Source organism: Centruroides vittatus, unplaced genomic scaffold (assembly GCF_030686945.1).
Source record: "Centruroides vittatus isolate TY-2023 unplaced genomic scaffold, ASM3068694v2 contig_3037, whole genome shotgun sequence".
NCBI classification, from domain to species: domain Eukaryota; kingdom Metazoa; phylum Arthropoda; class Arachnida; order Scorpiones; family Buthidae; genus Centruroides; species Centruroides vittatus.
This window is the reverse complement of record NW_027121949.1, coordinates 36034-58198: the sequence shown is the minus strand read 5'-3', so window position 1 is coordinate 58198 and position 22165 is coordinate 36034. Positions and strand designations below refer to the sequence as shown.

The 22165-nt window shown below is 27.3% G+C and overlaps 1 protein-coding gene across 1 annotated transcript; it reads right to left on the bottom strand.

Moving 5' to 3' along the window:
• Positions 1-330: 330 nt before the first annotated feature.
• On the bottom strand, positions 331-21214 carry LOC136972843 (ionotropic receptor 93a-like). The gene is made up of 12 exons (XM_067267478.1): positions 21092-21214; positions 19041-19300; positions 18848-18963; positions 13471-13560; positions 9057-9106; positions 8095-8195; positions 7849-7903; positions 7615-7770; positions 3969-4113; positions 3663-3892; positions 647-906; positions 331-573 (listed from the first exon to the last, which is right to left on the bottom strand). The coding sequence occupies exons 1-12, from the start codon at positions 21212-21214 to the stop codon at positions 345-347; spliced, it is 1815 nt and encodes a 604-aa protein (XP_067123579.1). The 3' UTR covers positions 331-344.
• Positions 21215-22165: the final 951 nt, after the last annotated feature.

Genomic DNA, 22165 nt, shown 5'->3' with positions numbered 1-22165 from the left:
CGTAAAAATCACTACACTTTCAAGAGTGCAGTGATATTTAGGACCGCTGTTCCAAATCTTTACTATTGCTCTACAGTAAAATTTTGCATTATATGAAATGAACATCAATTTATTATTTTAGAAAGGTTCCTAGAACTTAAGGAATTCACTTACAGTTGAATATCTCAATTTAGTATAATGTGATTCTAGTCAAAAACCTACAGATACAAGTATTAATTAAATGAAAAGTTTGCTTATAACATTCAAAACTTGAATATTTCAATACTAATTTTAAATTTAATTTAAATCGCTGCATTGCGTACAGACAAAATTTCTAACCTATTGCCTCTAAAGCATGTAAATATTTAAAAGAAATGTCGATAAACATAAACTGCAAAGTATTCAAAAAATAAAATAACGAGTGATAAAATATACCCAACCACTGTAATTAAAAACGGTCCAACTAAATCATACATATTTAAAACATGTTTAGTTTCGGAGTTTTCTGAATGTGATAGACGATTTACGCTCTTTTTCTTTACTTCATCATTCTCGAACTTCATTATAATTCCACTTTCAAATAAGCGTACAATTCTAAAATTAATTTTAAAAATATTTTCGTTAAACATAAGTTTAAATGAAAAGAGTATATATTTCTGTATCTTACACTTTGTCGATGTTTTTCTTGTATGGAAATTTCTTGATTATACCTAATGCAATAGTATTAACATATAGTTGATCTGTAGATATCAGAAAATTTTCAATTCCCAAAGGACTGAGATTCAATTTCATGTAAAGATCAAACGTTATATAACCAACACTTTCTGTCATTAATCTAATAGCAAAATTTTTGTCCAATTGGGAATATGTAAATTTATTTGATTCGATTAATTTTTTCAACGCCAGACCTGTGCCTTCAGTTGATTGCTGTAAATAGTTTTAATAGTTTGAATAATATGGAATTAAATTTATTATAAACACAGTAAATAATATAGAAATTCTATAATTATGTAAATTTTACATTATTCATGTAGAATATAAATTCATTGAAATTTCTGAATAATAGAGTTGGCATTATAAGAGGGAAATATTAAAAAACAGTTCATATAATTCAACAGTTTATGTTTTAAGAAGTCATTAGTTTTGTTATGTGTTACTATAGATCTATACATATTCTTGATATCTAACATCATTCTTATATTTTTATGGATTTTTACTGTCTTTAATTCAGTTTCGGAGCTTAATCTTAAGGCGTCAGCTTTGAAGGAGCTTCTAAATTTTTATTTTGTATTATAGTTTGTTTAATTTTTATTGTAAACGTCTTAAAGTTAAATAATTTAATTAAGATTTTGGTATGTATTAATAACCTGTGTAAATAGACATTGTCTGTTTTATCTATACTATTTAAAAAATGGGAAACGGGCCTCAATTTTTTTGTTAGCTTAGAACCATAAAGAAAATAAATCCGGCACTATTTTAATCTCCGGAATTAAAATAAGTATGATTATATATAGTAAGCATACTTATACTTTTAAAATGTTTATGCATGCCAGAGTTTTAGATTTGGAAAAAGGATATTGAAGGTAGTGAAGCGAATATGCATTAATTAGAATAAATGTATTGGCCTAAAATTGGCTGAGTTAAGTATGATAGCTATTAATAATAACATAGCAGATATTTAAGGAGTGAGAAAATTTTTACGTTGTGTGGATGATTGTTTGATATGTTTTAATAACTCCATAATTAATGAGTATAATGTACTACATTTACTAAATAATGCAGAAAAGCAGATTTAGTTGTCAGTAGAAACAAAAAATTTTAAAAAACTAGAGTTTTAAGTAGATACATGATTAATTATACAGATTAGATAATTTTTAGTGGTTCAAAATTATGTAGAAAGTTGTGATATCAAAAAGCTATATATTTTTAATTTAATTGTCTAATTACACACAGAAAACTCTATTAAGACGTTTAAAAATGTCAGCAGTACAACTATCAAAAAGATAAGAAAAAAAAAAAGAAATATCTGATATAATTATTATTTACTTGTTAAATGATTATCTTTTAGCAATGAATCAAAAATGTTAAGCGAAATATACAAACTTAATATTGCAACAACGTACTAATAATCCACGAGAACTTATCAACTTATACACTAGAATGGAGTGTTTGAAAAAATTTAGTCTCGATTTTATACAAATATATCACTCCTGAATTTAATAATCCATTGCAAAGAAAATTATCTATAGATTTATACAAAATGGAAGATTTGGTTGCATTTGGTATGCTACATACCTCTGCACTCAGAGTTAAGTAAGAATACTTCAATTTTCATTGCCGGTTTTTTGAAATATCGATTAAACTTAATTTGTCTGAATTAAAATTATCTACTTAAAGTTTTGTACAAGTATAATTTTTAATTTTATACTCTCCGACTTTAGTAATAATTTACAATTTCTACCCATAAAAATCTTCATGTAACAAAAAGTAAAATTAATTAAATGCAACTTGAACACTAACTATATGGTGTATTTTCTCGGACACATGGCAAATTTCATCACTAATTTTTCTTCAGTTGATATGTGTATTAAGTTTTGTACACGTTTCGGGCTGTTGACGCCCCTCTTCAGCCAACTTCAAATCACAGATCTTTGCAAACATAAAATTGTTTTAAAACTTTTCTGTACATTAATTAATTTTTGTCATCTAGTCGATCTTTTTTTCATCGAAGCCAGAGGTTCTATTGTACAAACGAATTCTTATTGGTTTTCTTGCGTATGACTGTATTCATTTACATAGTGATGTGGTAGATGGGCCACCTCGTGGCAAACTTCTGTTTAAAGGCATTAATTTTTATTTTATTATTTTACATAAAAATAATTTACTTTTTAGTTTATATAGAAATAATTTACTTAGTTCCCATTTATAATATGCTGAGCCAATTTTCGTTTATTTTTATACTAAAGTTTTTATTTATACATTTCTTACATTTTATAATTTCTATGCTTTCTTTAAACTTTCTTTTATATGTTTCTTTTTCTTTATGAAAGATTTCCACATTATCTTTATCTATTTTGCAACCGTTTAGAGTACAATGGTCATGAAAAACGGAATTTATTCTATGATATTTTAAGTCGGCTATATGTTCTTTTAATCTGACTCCCAATTTTCTTTTTGTTTCTTTTATATAGTGCTTATTATTATTACAAGTACAAGGGATCTTATATACTACGTTTTTAGTTTCAGTTATTGCTTGTTTTTTCAATGGGTTGAGGTGTTTTAATCTGTTAGACAGTGACTGTCTAACAGAATTCTGTAACTGAAGAAAAATTAGTGATGAAATTTGCCATGTGTCCGAGAAAATACACTATATAGTTAGTGTTCAAGTTGCAGAATAAGCACCGGCACGGTTTCATAAATACTAAAATTAATTAAAGTTTAGTCGTTTATTCAGCAGTGGTAAAAAAAATTAGACGGATTGGCCATTATTTATTTTTCTGACTCGAGTGATTTGAAAATTATTATATACGTATATCTAAATTAGGTATATGTATACTAGCTCAAAATTTGCTAATGTTTTAATTTTAAAATAATGATGCCACACGGCATGCTAATTTTGTTTTTGAGATAAAAAAAAATGTTTAGTTTTGATTTCAAATTAAAAATGTGCACATTATACTTACAAGAATGACTCCATAAATTGAATTATGAGGATTAAGGCTTATAGTATATTTCCCAGTTTTTGCCGTCTTCACTAATTCAGTAAACGTTCTAGGAACATTTTCATAACCAGGAAATGTGATGAAAGACATTAATGCACCGCTATAACTAGCAGTAAAAATAAATATTGCAAACATCCATCCTGACACAATCATTCTGCAACTGTTGCCAGAAGGTGAAAATAATTGATTTCCTACGTTTAATAATACATTATTATAACATAATATTTTTAAAACTAAATTTGTTAATAATATTAGTTTTCATACAACCTTGATCACAAAATGATCCAAATAACGCCCAAGCAATATCGTATGCTTTTGGATGTTTTCTCTTATGCAATTCTTCGTATTTTCGAAATATAATTGTAAATAAAATTACACAGATGATAAATACGCAAAGCGTTAATAACCACATCTGTAAATAAATAACAAAAGTAATTATTACATAAGTACAAAGGCAGGAATGTAAAAGTAGTGTTATTTTTAATGTTGTCTTTGTTCTTGTTTTGAAATACGCTGTCACAACTAGGGTTTTTCCAATGGGATCTCTCGACTGTTATTTAACCCGAGAAATTATTCTGATCCTGGAAAATCTAAGAAATTTCTTAAAAATTCACTTTTTCTCTTATTTTGTGTTAAGGTTAAGGACATTTTGCTAACATAAAGTATATTTAACTCATAAACCGTCAGAATACATTACTATATAATAAGTTTAAGCTTGCTTATTAGTTCTGTAAATTTTTGCTTATTATGGCATGTAACAAATTGTCAATAATCAATATGTAGCTTATTTGTGACAGGACTGAAAATTTTTTTACTTGTAGGAACCTGTAATATCTGGAATAATTGCGCTTATGCTGTCTTAATTTATAGACATGCCCAGTAGCTTTAACAACTGCATTATGCCAGATTGGGCAAATTGAACAAGGAAACAAACGAGTACGAAGTATGCAAGTATGAAATATTTCTTCATAAACCTGATTATAAGCCAAACGAATTGCCGAATTATCGGGCTGTGTGCTTGATGCCGCTATTAAGGCAGCCGAGGTAGACAAATGAAGAATACTATAGGGGAAAAGAAATACTGTAACGCATATCGAAAACGAACTAGAAATCTTCCAGGCTACGGGTGAAAAAAACACATAACATCCGTCTTTTCTTAAATGCAATAAAGACGATTCTACCCACATCAATTGAATCGAATAAAAACATTCTTGGTTAGCAGGACTTTTTTTATTACAATAAGAATCAAATTGAGTGATCGGAGTGGTCAGTCCATCTTTGTTTTTAAACACCTACTATAAAATTTAATAAAAAGTAAAAATACGTTAGATGGATACTAGTCCTATCTTCACTGCTTGCCATGTCCAACCTTTCTTTAGAGGCTATGCCTCTAAAGAAAGTTGTCTCTGCAATGGAAATACTTGTTTCTGGTGATTGGACATAGGAGGCAGTGAAGATAGATCTATCTAACGTATTTTTACTTTTTATTAAATTGTAATTCTGCCAGCCCTTTTTACAAAGAAACGTACTACAAAAATTTACAATAATATTTTGCATTATGTTCTATTTAAATAACGAAAATTACCCTCTAACTTAGAAGTTTGATTTAAGTTCTTTTTTCCTTAAATTTTCATTTTGATTGAAAGGCATTTTTGTTGTAAGAAGTTTTCAACAAACTTTAAAAAATTTTTCTATTTGTAAAAATTTCCAAGTAATTCAAAAGTAATTTTTATGCCTATTTTACACAGCATTGGTAGTAGTATTTTAAAAGATGGCAGGATGTATTAAGTTACTTAAAAATGAAAATTAATTATATGATTCGATTTTGAGATTTATTTTGTATCTTAAAAATAATTATGTATATCCCGGAAATTCATTTTTTACCGGAATCCTGGAATCGGAAATTAGAAACCCTAGTTACAATGTAGCAATTCTTCGGGTACATCGCCTGCAGGATTACTATATCACTGCAACGGTGGAATAATATAAATCAAAACAAACAGACTGAAACCTCTGCATATCTAGTTATAAGATTACATCATAAATATTGAAAGAAATACATAATGAAAAAAGAAACAAATTCTTTTTCTTAGCATTTATACCTTTTTAGTGCCATAATCAACAGATGAAAATTTCTTTTCTATTTTATTATAAAAGAAATTTTTATTCGTTGGTTATGGCACTAAAAAGGTATAAAGGTAAGTACCTCACAAAGTGAGTTCACACATTTCTGTGTAAACGTGAGGCACATATTAATGCCTTACGTTAACATGTTTACACTAATTTCATATAAAGTGTTGATAGTACAACACTTTGTAACACTTTGTATGAAATCAGAATTTCTTACAACTGAAACTTTGCTATAAAAAATTATCCTTAAATTCTGAAGTATAATTTTGGTAAACCTTAAAATTAAAATTAAAGATGTAAGATCGTATATAACATTAGCAAAGAATCTGTGTTATTCATACAGACGATTGACTATTTAGTGACTAAATAAATTACTGAATATTTGCATAAACAATATTTCACTATATCAGTATATCAGATTTGACTAAAAGCTTCGAAAACAGTACTTTAAATGTGTACCACGAATTTAAAATTTTAACAGGGCCGAATGAGAACAAAATATAGAAATGTTTAGTGGCTACCACAAAACCATCTATATATATAAGACATTGATCGCGTGTCAGTATATCTGTAACGGTATGCCTAAAACGCCCACTAGGGATGCCCTAGCGATTATTCTAAATTAACAATAAATTATTTTTATTTGTAATAGGAATTTATTATTGATATATATTTATTATTTATACCATGGAATGTCACCACTGCTGCTAGAAAGCCCTTCCCATTGGGGGAGAGGGTTAAGAATTACTCTCTCTCGTGAAAGAATGGTAATTCTTAACCCCTATGCCACGGGGGCTGGAATTCTTCTCCCTCGTGGGAGGATTCGGCTCACTGGAAGGGGAATAAATTTCCCACTGATATGAATTTATTATTTATACTACGGAATGATACCGCTGCTGCTAGAACGCTCACTAGGGGCGGCCCGAATTACTAGTTTGTTATAAATTATTTGCTGCTAGTTTAAAAAATTTAATTATAGTTATCTACTCCGCACAAAACGTCATTTCATTTAGAGTTTGTTGCTTAAAAAATATAACATAATTCTTTACTCTGATTTTCAACTTACTACAACAAGTACGTGAAAAAACCAAAGCTAAAATTAAACTGATTATAGTATTAAAATGTTTTTGAAATATTAGAATTAGAAATTCTATTTAAAAATTTCATAATCTAATAAGACAGTGCGTGAACAGAACTGGGGCCATATTCAGGTCACTAATCTCTCTTCTCTTCTTTCACCAACGAATGACGTCAAAGCGAGAGACGAAATTCGTTTCTCATACACAGTGGCGATTCTGGTCGTTCGTAACGATCTCATCTTTGTCGTTGACGACACGATTCTATTCGGTTGTTTATACATGTTCGGGTTATCTACGATATAGAATTTTAACCAATGAAATTGTAAAATATTCGAAAATGCAGAGTACGTAATCATCGATCACGTGGCAAGGAACGCACGTGTTCAAATAAAGCACGTAATTTCGACAAAGTTATGTTTTTTGTTTTATACCATTTTAACAGATAGTAATGTCAATTTGCCTCTTAATTAACAAGTAAAAATTTTATTAACCTAACTTAGAAAAGCGTGTGTATTTGTAAGGTTTTGTATAACTGTAATACTCATTACAAGATATTTTGTATTACAAGACATATTACTCATTATATATGTCAACTAGATTTTATTTTGAATTATTTGTATTCTGTACTAAAATATCAAAATATGAATTAAAATTATATTCTATATTATATAAATAATTTTTCTGTAAAACAATATAGTATTTACCTGAAAAGAAAACGGACGAATTACCGCAGTTAATTTTGATAGTTGTGCTGGTTTACCAATAACCAATTTCACCGGGTTTACAGTGATAATATATGAAAAATCCATGTATTTATAACGTTCAAAAGTCTGACTTTTTGGTATGACAATGTCAACTGACTAAACGACAATATAGAAAGATAGGGATTAAAATGTTAAATACAAGAATAATGTGATGAAATAACCTATATATCATACTTTATTTCCGAAAAAATATTTAATATCCTTCCATTTTCCTTTTTTAATTTCATAACTGTAATAAAAACATTTATTAAAAATTAATAAAATAGCGATTTATGAAATAAATATTTTATGAATCGCTATTTTATAACAACATATAAAATATTTTATTATAGATATAATATTTATTATAATTTATATTTATTATCAATAGTGTAGATAATAAATATTGTATTCTTCTACCATATACATAAAATATCTAACTTGAATCCGAGATATTCGACAAGAACGAGAAAGATTCTTGACATAATTCCTATGTTTACAAACTTCTCTTTATTTTCGTCCAATTGAAGAAGTCCAGGAATCTTATCAATAAAACAAAGAAAAAAAAATGTATTTTTACATTGAAAATTAGTGGGTATTTTTCTTACAATATTATATTTTCACTATTTTCTAATTATTTAAGAAAGATAATTATGGAGAGCAATGTACGTTACGCGATTTATACAAATTCTATTAGTACAATACGTTTAATATTTAAATTTTTATACTAGTAAGGTAAATTACGGTTAGATGGTAAATAAAAGTTCTGAAAGATGTGAGTATGAAAATAAACTATATTCTAAAAAACCGACTGAACTGCTATTTTCTTATCACACCAATCAACAAAATAACGAACAAATTAGCAGTGTTTTCCGATAACAAATGTAAAAAAGAAAGTATAATTTTCTGCTTAATCACTATCTCACCCTTACAGATATAAGTTAGTTATTGAACAGTATATAAGAAGTGAGCCTTGTACCAGAGTCTACACTATTATTTTTGACCAATTTTAGGTTAGATTTATTATTCAAGCGAATAAATTGTTATATACAAACAAAATTCGACCATTCATGTTAAGATATTCGAGGTTACAGTAAATATAAACATGTGTAATACATTGGCAAGTCAGAAAAAAAAATTCTAGTTTTTCGCTTATTTTTAGAGCAATTACACGAAAACAGCAAGTACGGTTTTAAAGTAACACAATATAGTAATACATGGCGCTATGTTTCCACTTATAGAGTAATCACACGTGATCACCATCTAACACTCATTTACACTAACACAGTATAAGTTATATTTCAAATGCGTTACTTTTAAAATTTGAGCCAAATATTATAAACTTCTAAAATTAAGTCTATCGTTAAAACAAAACTAAGTAAGTTTCAATAATATATCATTACCTCTGTTGTAAGAACCGCAAGAGTTACGTTCTTTAGCGAATTCTTCATTTCTTAAAAACAAAATAATTCATATTAATTTTTATAAATATTTGTTAAGTTAAACTGTGTCGTTGCAAGAATATATTATCTGCAAGTATAAATAATATGCTCAAAATTCATTTACCAACAAAAAAATACTTGAATATTTAATATCAATATTTTGCAAATATTTAAATATTGCACATTTATATGAAATTTTATTTACTAAATCTATAAATATTGAAAAAGTAATTATCGGAAAATTCTTATATTTTGAAAATGTTCTAAAATTTGAACTCTAAACGTAAGCGATTTTTAAAAACTTATTTTTAAAGTTTATTTAATTTTTTTAAAGTATATAACTTAGGGAGAAGTGATTCTGTCTTTCAAAACTATTTGTAGAAAGTGTCGAACATGGTATTTCTTCAAAACTTGTAACAATTTTCTCTTTATTAATTACATCGTTTCAGTCTTTCATATATTATCATTTCAAAAATTTACCCTTATTATAAATAAGGATAATGTTCCACCGTTTACGCTTTTATTATACAGTAACGAAATACTGTAGACTTTCAATATTTCGTTTTGAGTTCATATTTCATTGATTTTTGATAAACTTGCCAAAATTTTAAATGTTTTTTTTTCAAACCATATATAAATTAATTCTATTGTTAGTTTCACGTTCGATATTTTAAATTACTCCGACTAATGTCACTAATACTATTTTCTTTTTATAACAGTACTGTAAACAAAAGCATGTTACAATTGACATCAATTTATATTTTTACTACATGAAATACTTTATATTACATACTAAATTGGTATGTACTGTACAGTAGGCCTAAACTACACAATATATATTTACTTTATATATTAATGTACTCTTTACAATTTATAAGCATGAAATAACTATTCTAAATAACTATTTAGTTTGGTCAGAAGGGCCAAATTGAATAGCTATTTAGAAATTGAATTCGAGATAATCGCACGGAATTTACAATCTTGTTTTAATTGAATAACGTGTAAATTGAACATCGTTTATTCTTAAAATGTTCAAAAAATTTTAAATTTGCAGCAAAACAATAAAATAAACTTAACATTTGAAGTTGTTTTTATATTCATGCATTATATATTACAGATAATCGTTCTCACGAAGAGATATTCATTTATATAATTTGATTTACATATAGACGTTTAAAAAGTAGTTGTATAAAATTTTATATATTTTTTGTCTTCGTGACATTACGTTTGCTATTGTAGATTAAATCATTCATAAAATAAATATAATATCAGGAAAGTTTTTTTTAATTTAGTTAATAGCTCTGTTTTTAGCATAACCAATATTTTATAAAAATTGACATTATTAAATGTATTAAAAAAGTTGCATCACAGTTTTTAATTACTATGAAATTAAAAATTACTGAAAATAATTTTTAAATTAATTTGATATTACACACAATCTATGTTACTTTATATACATTTATGAATAATAAGTAACAAACATTGATATTTATTATTACAGGATATTTTTAACGACACTTTGTTTATAGAGTTATTAATATTTCATATTCAGTCGTTCTTAAAGTATTTCCTTTTTTCTCTTATTAGTGTGTTAATACACCTATTTCACATAAGAATAAGAAATAGCTTTTTTTAATGAATTGCTAACCATTTTCAAAAACATGCCTTAACGTCGTTTCACGTACAATAATTTGGCTGAACGTTAGAACATCTTTGAGTAGTATCAGCGAAGGAAATTTGAAGCACAAGGCACAGCTCGAAGCCTTTTTCTGTGTCGATGATAATTATTCTGATTCATTGTCATGGTGACATTGCTTCATCCGAAATTTCCTGTAGTTGTAGTTTGTGTAATATACACTTTATTCACACGTTAAGTCATACTGTCAACTCTGCTCTCAGTATTATTATTTCAAAACTTTCAAAAGTGTCCTTTGTGTAGATGTTATTGCTGAGTTCTACGTTTTCAGCCTGGTTTCACCAGGCTTTTTTATGCGATTTCAATTATTTTTCAGTTAACAACTTCATAAAAACAAATAGGTTTTACGTTAACTCTACATTCTTGTAACAGTCATCTGGTAGCCTGCAATTTTTCTTAATATCCCAGAGAATATGTGAAAAAAATCTTGTGCATATCGGACATACATGTTTACGAGTTAAGAAGGGGGATTAAATGTGGCAGGATGGCGTCTCCAGGTTTTCGCGTTAACCTGTATCTTATTCGATGTCTTCGAAAATAAATATGGAGATATTCGTAAAGTATGAGCAAAGGGGTTGACACAGAAAAATGTCGACCTATCTCCGTGAGGCTCTGGAATTAATGCAGGCGAACATTCCCCAGTAGTGGACTGGCCGTCAGAACATGTGGAATTTTTCGATGGGCCGTTTGCTCATGACTGTTCCTTGTTTTAATAAACTGTGTGCTATATTTCACTAGCAAAAACAGAACAAATTAATTAACAGCACAAAAGTGTCTATCTGTCAACTATATTTAATTTCAAAAAACTCTTATTCAACTCATAAATTTAATCCAGCCATAGGCCGTTATGGTATGGTCCACGAAAAGATAGTCCAACTCACAGCAAATGACATGTATTACTTGAAATTTTGAAATGAATAGCCCTAATCCGAACGTGAGCCGCCGCGGAAAGAACCGTGTTAACTGATATTTGGCCTGCCGCAATATGTAGTTTTTAGTTTCTAATTGGAAAATAACTAACTATAACTGGAGCTGTACGCAGCAATGATTTCTTTGGACTCTTTAAGTCCAGAAGGCACTTCAGTGCAGTCTCCAATTCATATGGTTTGCCCACGCCTTTAATTGCACCGCAGAGTGTTTGTGTTGGAGCCCGACGTATCTGGATAGCAACTTTTTATACATATAGGATAAGCAAAACAACTGTCAGCTTGCACTAAAAACAGTCTCAATTTTTCATTACAGTCTATCGCTAAACAGTATTAAAACTTCAATCACTGAATAAATATTTTTCTGTTTTGCTCACAATTAACATTTTTCAAATGCATCGTTGTTTTGTTTGTACGAAATGTTATATTATTGTAATATTTCCTTTTCTCACCAGTCGGCCACCACAGTGTAAGCCTGGTGCAATCCGTAATGTAGAAAGACCTTTGTAATGCACACAGAATTAAAAGAATTACAAAAATATCACCGAAATCATTGCGAATAATATAATGTAAGCATAGCGAATTTCATAGAAATTCTAATTATCTTTTAGTTTATTATAAAACGATGTTTCTCTTTCGAAAAATTTTACCTCAAATTATTGAAAATAAGAATATTTCTCAAAATATAATTATTACATTAAAAATAGTGCCGAAATCATTTGAGTCGAGAAAACTTGTTATGAACAAAATTGATGATTTTCAGAAGCATTTTATTCTGTCATAAAGATTTTCGTCTGTAATATAATCAATGGGAATTGATTACATTATATTATATTATTGGTTATATAATCAACTATATGAAATACTTGAAGATTTTTTAATAAAAATGCAACAACTCTTTGCATAAAAGCAATTTAATACTAATATAAAACTACTAAGATTTTTTGAATACATTTTATTCTATTCACAACATATTTAATTATAACTAAGTTAAAAGTAATGTTTAAATGTAAATTCATCTCAAAATTTGTTTTTTTTTAATGAGTCTTCGTAAATGCAACATGCAAAAAGTATGTATTATCTATTTCAAAAATTTATTCTCTCTTTTGAATATTAATGCTTATTTTATCTTTATGATGTTGAAAGATAATAATAAGATCCAACATTTTGTCTCTTCTTTATTAATTCGTAAACAAAGCGATTTTAGAAGAGATCGATTTGGATTTAAATTTTGTAGAACTTTGGCTATTCAAGTGATTACGCATAATATACAATATTATTATTCCCCAATTAAAATAATGAACAAAATAATTGTAAAATGTTTAATGAAAACATTTTATTGAAAAACACATAAATAGTTTTAAAAGAAGAACAAAATATTAATGTTTCTAAAGAGTAAAAATTTTGTTTCAGTGCAAATCAATACGCAAATATTTCATTTTTCTGTTAGTATATTAGTTAAATGTAACTCTTCATTACTACTATAACAATTTAATCAATTTACTGTTATAAAACTATAATTATACTGTAAATAAAATAGTAAAATGTAATTATATTTTCAATAATGACTTTATAATAAAAGTAATATAGAAAGTAACATATATAAAATATATAAATTAAGTTTTATAAAACAAAAGTAATTACACTTTTATTTAGAGCTTTTAGTGTTCGAAAAATTGGTAACAATTAAATAATATACATTAATGTAAAATAAATTAATAATTGTTAGACCTTACTTATCAAAGCAGAATACCTGTTTTCAATATGACTGCAATCTTCCAACTAGGCAGCATTTGATGATGTTTATTGATCTGTGAAGATAAAATAGCAGTCATCATGCAAACTTAAAATATCAATTTTAGTAATGGAAATTTCATGTACTTTAATAAAAATTTACATTTCTCTATATATTTTATCAGATCGAAAAAAGATACTTTATTAAAGTTTTATACATTTGAATATTTAAAAATCCATTTACATAATAATAATAATAATAATCCAGAAATACATTTGAATATTTTAAAAAACTATAGTTTTTTAAATTTGATCCTTCATCCATAATCAGAAAAAAATAAATCCTTAGGAAGTTAATTTAGAATTTTGCAATTGTTACACACATGTCAGATAGTGATGTTCATATACTGTATATATATATATATATTACTATTTTAATTTCCAGTTATCATTCTGTCAACTTTTGTAATATTCATCTTACTATCCTGCTGTTATAGGCTAATATTTTTACTTGTAATGTAACAAAAAGGTACAAATAGTAAAGCGATTATATTAACAAATAAAATCTAAAATAAATAAAACGAACTAATTCTTTGTATTCTACTCGATAATTCAAAAAAGTAAACATGTTAACTGACATTCTTAAATGTAGAAAATACTAATTTAAATACATTAAAATTTTAATATATGTAAAATTTATAGAAGAAATAGCTTTTCGCTGATCATTACAATAGAACTTACCATTTCTATTTAATTTATCAGTCAGTAAATTGGGTAGCTACTCAGAAATTTATTTGCGACAATTGCACAGAATTTACCATCTTCATTTAACTGAATAATGTCTAAATTGAGAATTGTTTATTCTTGTAATGTTGAAACAGTCTTAAACTCGCAGCAATACAATTAAATAAACAGAACATTTGAAATTGTTTCTATTTACATACATTATAGAAAATCGTTCTCACGAAAATATCCATTTATATAATTTGATTCACATATAGAGATTTAAAAAGTAGTTACATAAAATTTTATATAACTTTTTATGACTTCGTGACATTCAGTTTGCTATTGTAGATTAGACCATTCATAAAATAAAAATATCATCATAAAAGTTTTTTTTTTTTATTCGGTTAATAGCTGTTTTTAGAATCACCAATATTTTAGGTAAATTGTCATTATCAAATGTATAAAAGAAGTTCCATCACAATTATTAATTAATATGAAATTAAAAATAACTCAAATTTATTTTATGTTATTTGTATATTACTTTATATATTTTTATAAATAGTAACTAACCAAAAATGATAAATTTATTATTACACAATATTTTTCAACAACACATCGTTTATTATAGAATCATTAATATTTCATATTCAGTCGTTCTTAAAGTATTTCCTTTTTTCTCTTATAACATTTTCATACACCTATTTCAGATAACGATAAGAAATAGCCTGCTTATATGAATTGCTAACCATTTTCAAAAACATACCTTAACGTCGTTTCATGTACAATAGTTTGGCTGAACGTTAGAACATCTTTGAGTAGTATCAGCGAAGGAAATTTGAGGCACAAGACAGAGCTCGAAGCCATTTTCTGTGTTGATGATCTTTCTGATTTATTGTCAAGATAACATTGCTTTATCCGAAATTTCCTGTAGTTGTAGTCTGTGCAATGTACACTTTATTCACACGTTGAGTCATACTGTCAAATCTGCTTCCAGTACTCTTATTCCACAATTTTCAAAAGTGTCCTTTGTGTAGATGTTATTGCTGAGTTCTACTTTTTCAACCTGGCTTCACCAGTTTTTTTTCTCGTGGGAATTCAATTATTTTTTCAGTTTCAGTCAACTTCATAAAATAATAGTTTTCACGTTAACTCTATATTCTTGTAGCAGTCATCTGATAGCCTTTAATTTTTCTCAACATCCCAGAGAATAAGTGAGAAAAATTTTGTGCAGATCGGACATAGATGTTTACGAGTTAAGAAGGTAGATTAAATGTGGCCGGGTGGGGCGTCCAGGTTTTTGTAGAAGTCTATATTTTCTACGGGGTCCCCGAGAATCAGAATTTAAAATTTTGTACAGAAAAGGGCAAAAGGGTTTAGAGTAAATAAGGGTGTGAAATCGTAGTGAAAATATTTAATAATTAGCAAAATTTTTTCATACTGATTCATTGGTGATCAAGATATTAACGGTTAAATTTAACACTGACATTACACGTTTGAGTGAGCACTTTAACAACAGAGGGAAAGTATGGCAACTCGCGGTAATGTTTCAGTCAATCCGTTGGAGGAATCAGTTGTATTATTTCCATTACTTAGGTCTATAACTGATTATAATTAATTGTGTCAAAAACTCTCTTCGGCCGGTTTGGTTATAGAAAACATGAAAAAATAGGAGTTATTGTACCACACTTTTGATTTAACGCCTTTTCTTAATTGTGATGTCTTCACGGTTATTTCGTGTTTTTAATATAAGTTTTATGTATTTTTATCTTTTTATCTTGAAAATCAACTGAAGGACGACTGTTTTAAATTCGAAAATGCATTTTTAGGCGTGTATGATACACATTAATTTAAATTATTGTAAAATCTCTTTGTATTGAAAACTTAAATATATATTTAAGTTTAGAAATGTTTGTGTTCATATTCACTAGTATGATAAGCCCTAACATAAATAACTAGTTTAAGTTAGTAGAAACGTTTAATAGAATTAAGGGCAAATAGCAAAACACAATACGTCATTCTATCTACTATATAAAACTGAAAAAATGTGCACTCTCTTTCTTTCTGTAACGGTGTGTCAAAAACGGCCCCTAGCTACTATTTAATTTAATTTAAATTAACAATATGAATTATTTTATAATTTTACAGTATAATACGCAGTATATCATTATTTTTATTAGTAATTTAGTATGCTCCGAAGCCTGCATCGGGCATTTCCACTTGTCATATTATATATTACAAATACATCGTATATCTAGTAATCATCATAACGTGTTCAATAACACAAATATAAATAATAGTGAAGGTCGTATAGATAGTCCTACTGATAATAAAATTTTAGATTTCTGTAGTAAAATATTTACAGTATATTACTGCATTGAAACATCTCAAATATAACAAAACCATAAAAACTGATTTTTTCCATATTATTATTAACTTGTTGGAAATTTATTAAAGGCATATTGTTTATTTGTTAAAAAACAAACAAACAATATGCCTTTTGCATTTTCATCCTTGGTTCAACAGGCGCACAATAATGAGACCGGTTTTGATGGACTGAGGCCCACATATCAGAGACAAATCTATCATGGAAAATTCCTATAGAGTTGCTCGCACACATTCGATCCCGAAGTCCCTAAAATATAGCTTGATGTGTTCAAGCCATCTAGTCTTTGATACACAACACCGTATCATATATTTAATTAAAATATATATATATTTATAACTTTTATTTACTTATTATTAAATATAGAAATTACAATACGCCTACCTTTAAACCAATATACATTACAATACGCCTAACTTTAAACCAATACACCTTACAATAAAAAATAACGAAAATTTTCATAAGCGATAATATTTTTTTATATTATCTGTAACAAATCCTCATAAAATGAACAAATTCATACATAAAATAGAAATAATTACAAGCCCACATTTTCAAATTGTATAAAAGAAATACTTAACCCTATATCATAAAGTATAAAAATCAGTTTCCATTTTAAGTAAATTCCAAAAGTAGCATTGACAATTTTACACAGAAAGACTTGTATGTAACAATTACTAATATCAGAAAAACTTAATACGTTATTACTAACAGTAAAAACGTAAAGATATGTTGAATTCTATTCTAGAAGCGTACTAGTTAATTCATTCAAAATTGCATGACTTTATATTTTAATTTTCTATTTCAAATTTATGTCGACGTGGTTGTGTTGCTTTTACTATTTTCTATAGTGATTAGTGTTGAGGTTATTTGAATACTGACTCAAAGCTAATTAGTCTATACATAACACAGCAAGGATTTAAAGTTTAATAATCTACATTCAGTACATTTAAAAATTTAAAGTGTTTGTATAGTCGCTTTCAATAGTCGATTACTACTTTACATTATAACAACGTTGAACTATATTCAATAAATCACAAGCCATACTGCTAAAAACTCGCGGGTCCAAATCAAACAAACATTTTTATACCAAACATATTATTACTATTTACTAAAGTTAGAAGCATCTTTTGCTCTACAGTTATTCATATTGAATATTTAGCAGTAAATTCTAGTTATAAAGGATTTCTTTTAAACTTCTGTTTTCCCAAAGAAAAAAAGTGCAAATTCTAATTTTAATTTTTTTTTTAAACTAGAATACGGTAATTAAAAGTTTGAGCACCCTGACTTATTGCGGGTTAATTTACATAATAAACGGTCAACGCGATGAGTGCATTATTACACGTGCCACTGTTAACGTAGTTCAAATAGTTATAATTCTAAACAAGAATTCCTCCAGAAGTTTGTTTCCGGAAGACAAAATACTGTATATACGCTGGGCCAAGTAATAAAGTAATTTTAGAATATCATTTTTATATATAATTATGAAGTTTTATGCACATTTATGTGTTTGCTTTTTGACTGAGTTCAGTTCTAGTTTCCCGTATTAATTCTGTAATATTTTCAGCATTTTAGTCCTTGTCTGAACCGTATTGATAAGTCGCTTAAGACATTTGAACTTAAAATTGAACTTGTTCTACGATAAATATTATTTTTTGTGATATTTATTAACCACAAATGCCTCCAATCAATCTAACTTATAATTTATCTCAGTATCAAAAATCAGACATAAAGGACATATTGTACTTGTCCTGTGCAGTTCGGATTTGCGAAGTTTTAATCGATATGCAAGTATATGACTAGTCAAAAAGCATGTTAGAACAGAATTTTATGAACTTACGTTTTCATTTTCTAAATTAAACACTACGTTAATAAGATATATCAAACACATGGTTTAGTAGATATATTTGCAACTGCCTATTGCAATACTTTCAATAGTGTTCTCTGACTGTTGAGAACGCTGTTTCACTTCTCTATCATTCCTCCGTTGTAAAAGTTTGCATATTATACTATGAATTTTTATGTATTATTATGAGAATTATCTTATTTGTCTTCAATGAAAAATTTAACTTATATGCACGTTTAAAAACAAAATTTTCAGTATTGATTTTAAATTTAATTGAAATAACTACATTGCGTAATCAAAAATTTTTAACCTATTACCCCTAAAACATTTTAAAAAAATACTGATAAACTTTAACCATAAAGTATTCAAAAAATAAAGTGACAAGTGATAATATAAATCCAACTACTAGAATTAAAAACGGTCCAGCTAAATCATTCATACTTAAAACATCTTTAGTTTCGGAGTTTTCTGAATGTGATGGTCGATTTTCGCTTAGTTTTCTTAATTCATCATTCTCGAACATAGTGGTAATTCCAGCTTCAAATAATCGTAAAATTCTGAAATTAATTTAAAAAAATATATGCGTTAAACATAAATTTGAAGCAAAAGACTAAGATATCTCTGCATATCTTACACTTTGTCGATTTTTTTCTTGTATAAAAATTTTTTGTCTATTCCAAATCCAATGTTTGTCGAATAAAGTTGTTCTTTAGATATCAGAAAATTTTCAATTCCCAAAGGATTGAGTTTTAATCTCATGAGAATATCAAACGTAATAAAAGCAACTTTTTCTCTCATCATTTTAACACCAAAATTTTTGTCGAAGCGAGGATATGTGAATTTATTTGATTCGATTAATCTTTTCAAGGCCATGGCTTTGCTATCAGTTGATTTCTGAAAATAATTTTAATATAAAATTTTATATAAAATAATACTTTCTACGTTTATAATAAACAGTAAATAATATTAAAATTGCATGGTTATGATAAATTAAACAATATATATTGCTCAAAATTTTTGAGTAATAAAGTCGGCAATATTAAAAATAAAAAAATAAAAAATAAAAATTGCGCCTTTAATCTCTACTTTCTTGAACTCTGCCTTGGTTAAGTTATTAGTTTAGAAATATAGATGAACTTTTTTCAATCAATTTATAAGAAATGGGAATATAAAACTTTCTCTCCGATGAGTACATGCAATAAATCATAACGTACTCAACAATTAAACGTCAAAAATTGCAGAAATAAGTAATTTGTTTTATTTATTTATTTACAGGCGACGTCGCTAAGTCCATAGTTGCAGCTTTCGATACAACAAACAAGAAACAAAGCCAATTAAAATGTGTACAAAAATGGTTTAATTGATTAAAAATACAAAAAATAATATAGGCTAAATTATTCAAATAAAACACAATTTATCTTAATTCGTAACTTTATGTAGTAAATTAAGGACTATAAAGTATTTTTTCGCATAATTATTTATATTTACAAAACTATACGTACTGTATAGTATAACTCATCCTCCACTTTATCATCTTATTTATTATAACGATAGAAAAAACAGAAGTATTAAAACAGCAAAATTAAAAGGAGTGGTATAAAGATTGTCTAGTGTTTGCGGAGAAATTCTTAAATTAATATCATGCAATGATAGACCCATTAAAATACTGTATTTATATGTACACAGTTGATCAAAGCACTTTATTTGTTTAAATATGTCAGAAAGACATACGTATACAAGCAACATACGGAGAAGTAGTAAGTGGTAGAAGGGTTAATTTGTTATCAAGATAATTTATTTTATAAATTTCGAAATAAACTTTATTTTTTTTAAAAAAGGTGCATACTTAGCAGTTTAAATGTTACCTAATTTAGTATGGTATATTTCATGACACGCTGAAGACATTTCCATAAAAATATCAGTACGAAGTCTCACCAGTATGACATCTTTGCCGAAGCATGCAACGAAATTTTATGATGATGGTCGTGGAGAAACAAAAACTGTAATTTATTGTGGATATGTTGCAATTTGAAAGCACTGAAAAGCTCTAAATAAGACAGTGCAAGTGAAATGCATTATAGAGGATCAATTATGACATTTCACTTATTTCATAGTTCATCGCCTTCATAATAGAGATCACATACAGCGTTACGTCTTGTATCTATCAGTTACTCTTTATAGTCTCAATGTCTTTTACAAATAACACGTATTGATTGCAACACGAAAAGTGTCATAAAGGTGCGTGTTTGATACTCATATTTTAGTGAAATGCCTTTCGGCTGTCTTCAAATAGCTTTATACACTATTATAAATTTGCAGTTCAAATAAAGGAGTAATTTAATTAATATTATTTCCAGTTTATTGAAATATGGGCCAAAATTAATTTTTCTGAAACTTAGTTAAAATTCTGAATAAGTATAATTTAATTTTATATTAGGCCTATTTATGCATAAATTTATACTCAAAAATTTTTCAAGTATAACAATAAGTAGAATGAACCAAAGTTTAGTCTATTATTGAGCAGTGGTAAAAAAAATTCAGAAATCATCATTATGAGTCAAATTTGAAGTTATTATATAATATATACAGAGAATAAATATAAAAAAGGATGGCACTTATTTCAACTTCGCGTTATAAAAGTATGCAGTTTTGGTTTCTATTTATAAATACGCACATTATACTTACAAGAATGTTGTTTTTAATTGAAGTATGAGTGCTTATAGTATAATCTTCATTTTCGGCAGCCTTCGTTAATTCAGCAAAGGTTGTTGGCACGTTTTCTTCACCAGGAAAAGTGATAAAAGACATTAATGCACCGCTATAACTAGCAGTAAGTATAAATATTGCAAACATCCATCCTGACACAATCATTCTGCAGCTGTGGCCGAAAGGTGAAAATAAATTATTTCCTGCAATTAATAATGCATTATTATTACATACATAATATTTCTTTAACTAAATGGTTAGTAATATTAGTTTTATACAACCTTGATTACAAAATGATCCGAATAATGCCCAAGCAATATCGTATGCTTTTGAGTGTTTCCTCTTATGCAATTCTTCATTTCTTCGAAATATAATTGTAAACATAATTACAGAGATAAAAAATACGAAAAGTGTGAATAACCACATCTGAAAGTAAATAAAAAAAAATATTCGTAATTATTACTAAAGTACAAATTAAGGTATGAAAAGATAACATTAAATATTTCTAAAAAATAATACTTTTTTTCTTTTAAATTTGAAATATGCAATCGCAGTGAAGCACTTCTTTGGGCATAATTTTCATCAAACGATTCCTTTATAAAAATTCAATTAAAATTCTTACTGTGTTAGAACAAATTTTAATAAATTATATTGCTTGCAGGATTACTATATTAATGCAAAGTTGTTATATAAATCACAGCAAACTAACTGAATCACCTTTATATATAATTATAAGATTACTTCATACATATTCGAAAAAATAACAAAATGGAAGATAAAACAGACTCATTCTCTAATTGCATATACTTTTACTTTCTCTACTGTTAGGTATACGTAACAAGAGAAAGTTTTGGACTCGTGTCAAATTTGACTTTTTGAATTGTTTGCAAATCTCGACTTTTTGAGCTTTTCTGACCCCCCAAATAAAAGAAAAAAAAATTCTGTGGAGATTGTGTTGGCTTCTATTTAGTTTTAAATATCCCACAATGAGGTAAACATTAAGAATAGAAAATTGGCACGATATATTCTGTATAAGTAGCATTGATAATATTA

Excerpts from the sequence above, each read along its gene's own strand:
- LOC136972843 (XM_067267478.1), bottom strand. The coding sequence starts at position 21,214 with ATGTCTTTTATCACTTTTCCTGGTGAAGAAAACGTGCCAACAACCTTT. Across the intron at positions 907-3,662 it reads CAATTTATGGAGTCATTCTT|CAATCAACTGAAGGCACAGG; the intron begins GTAAGTATAATG and ends AACTATTTACAG. Across the intron at positions 574-646 it reads AAGAAAAACATCGACAAAGT|AATTGTACGCTTATTTGAAA; the intron begins GTAAGATACAGA and ends AATTAATTTTAG.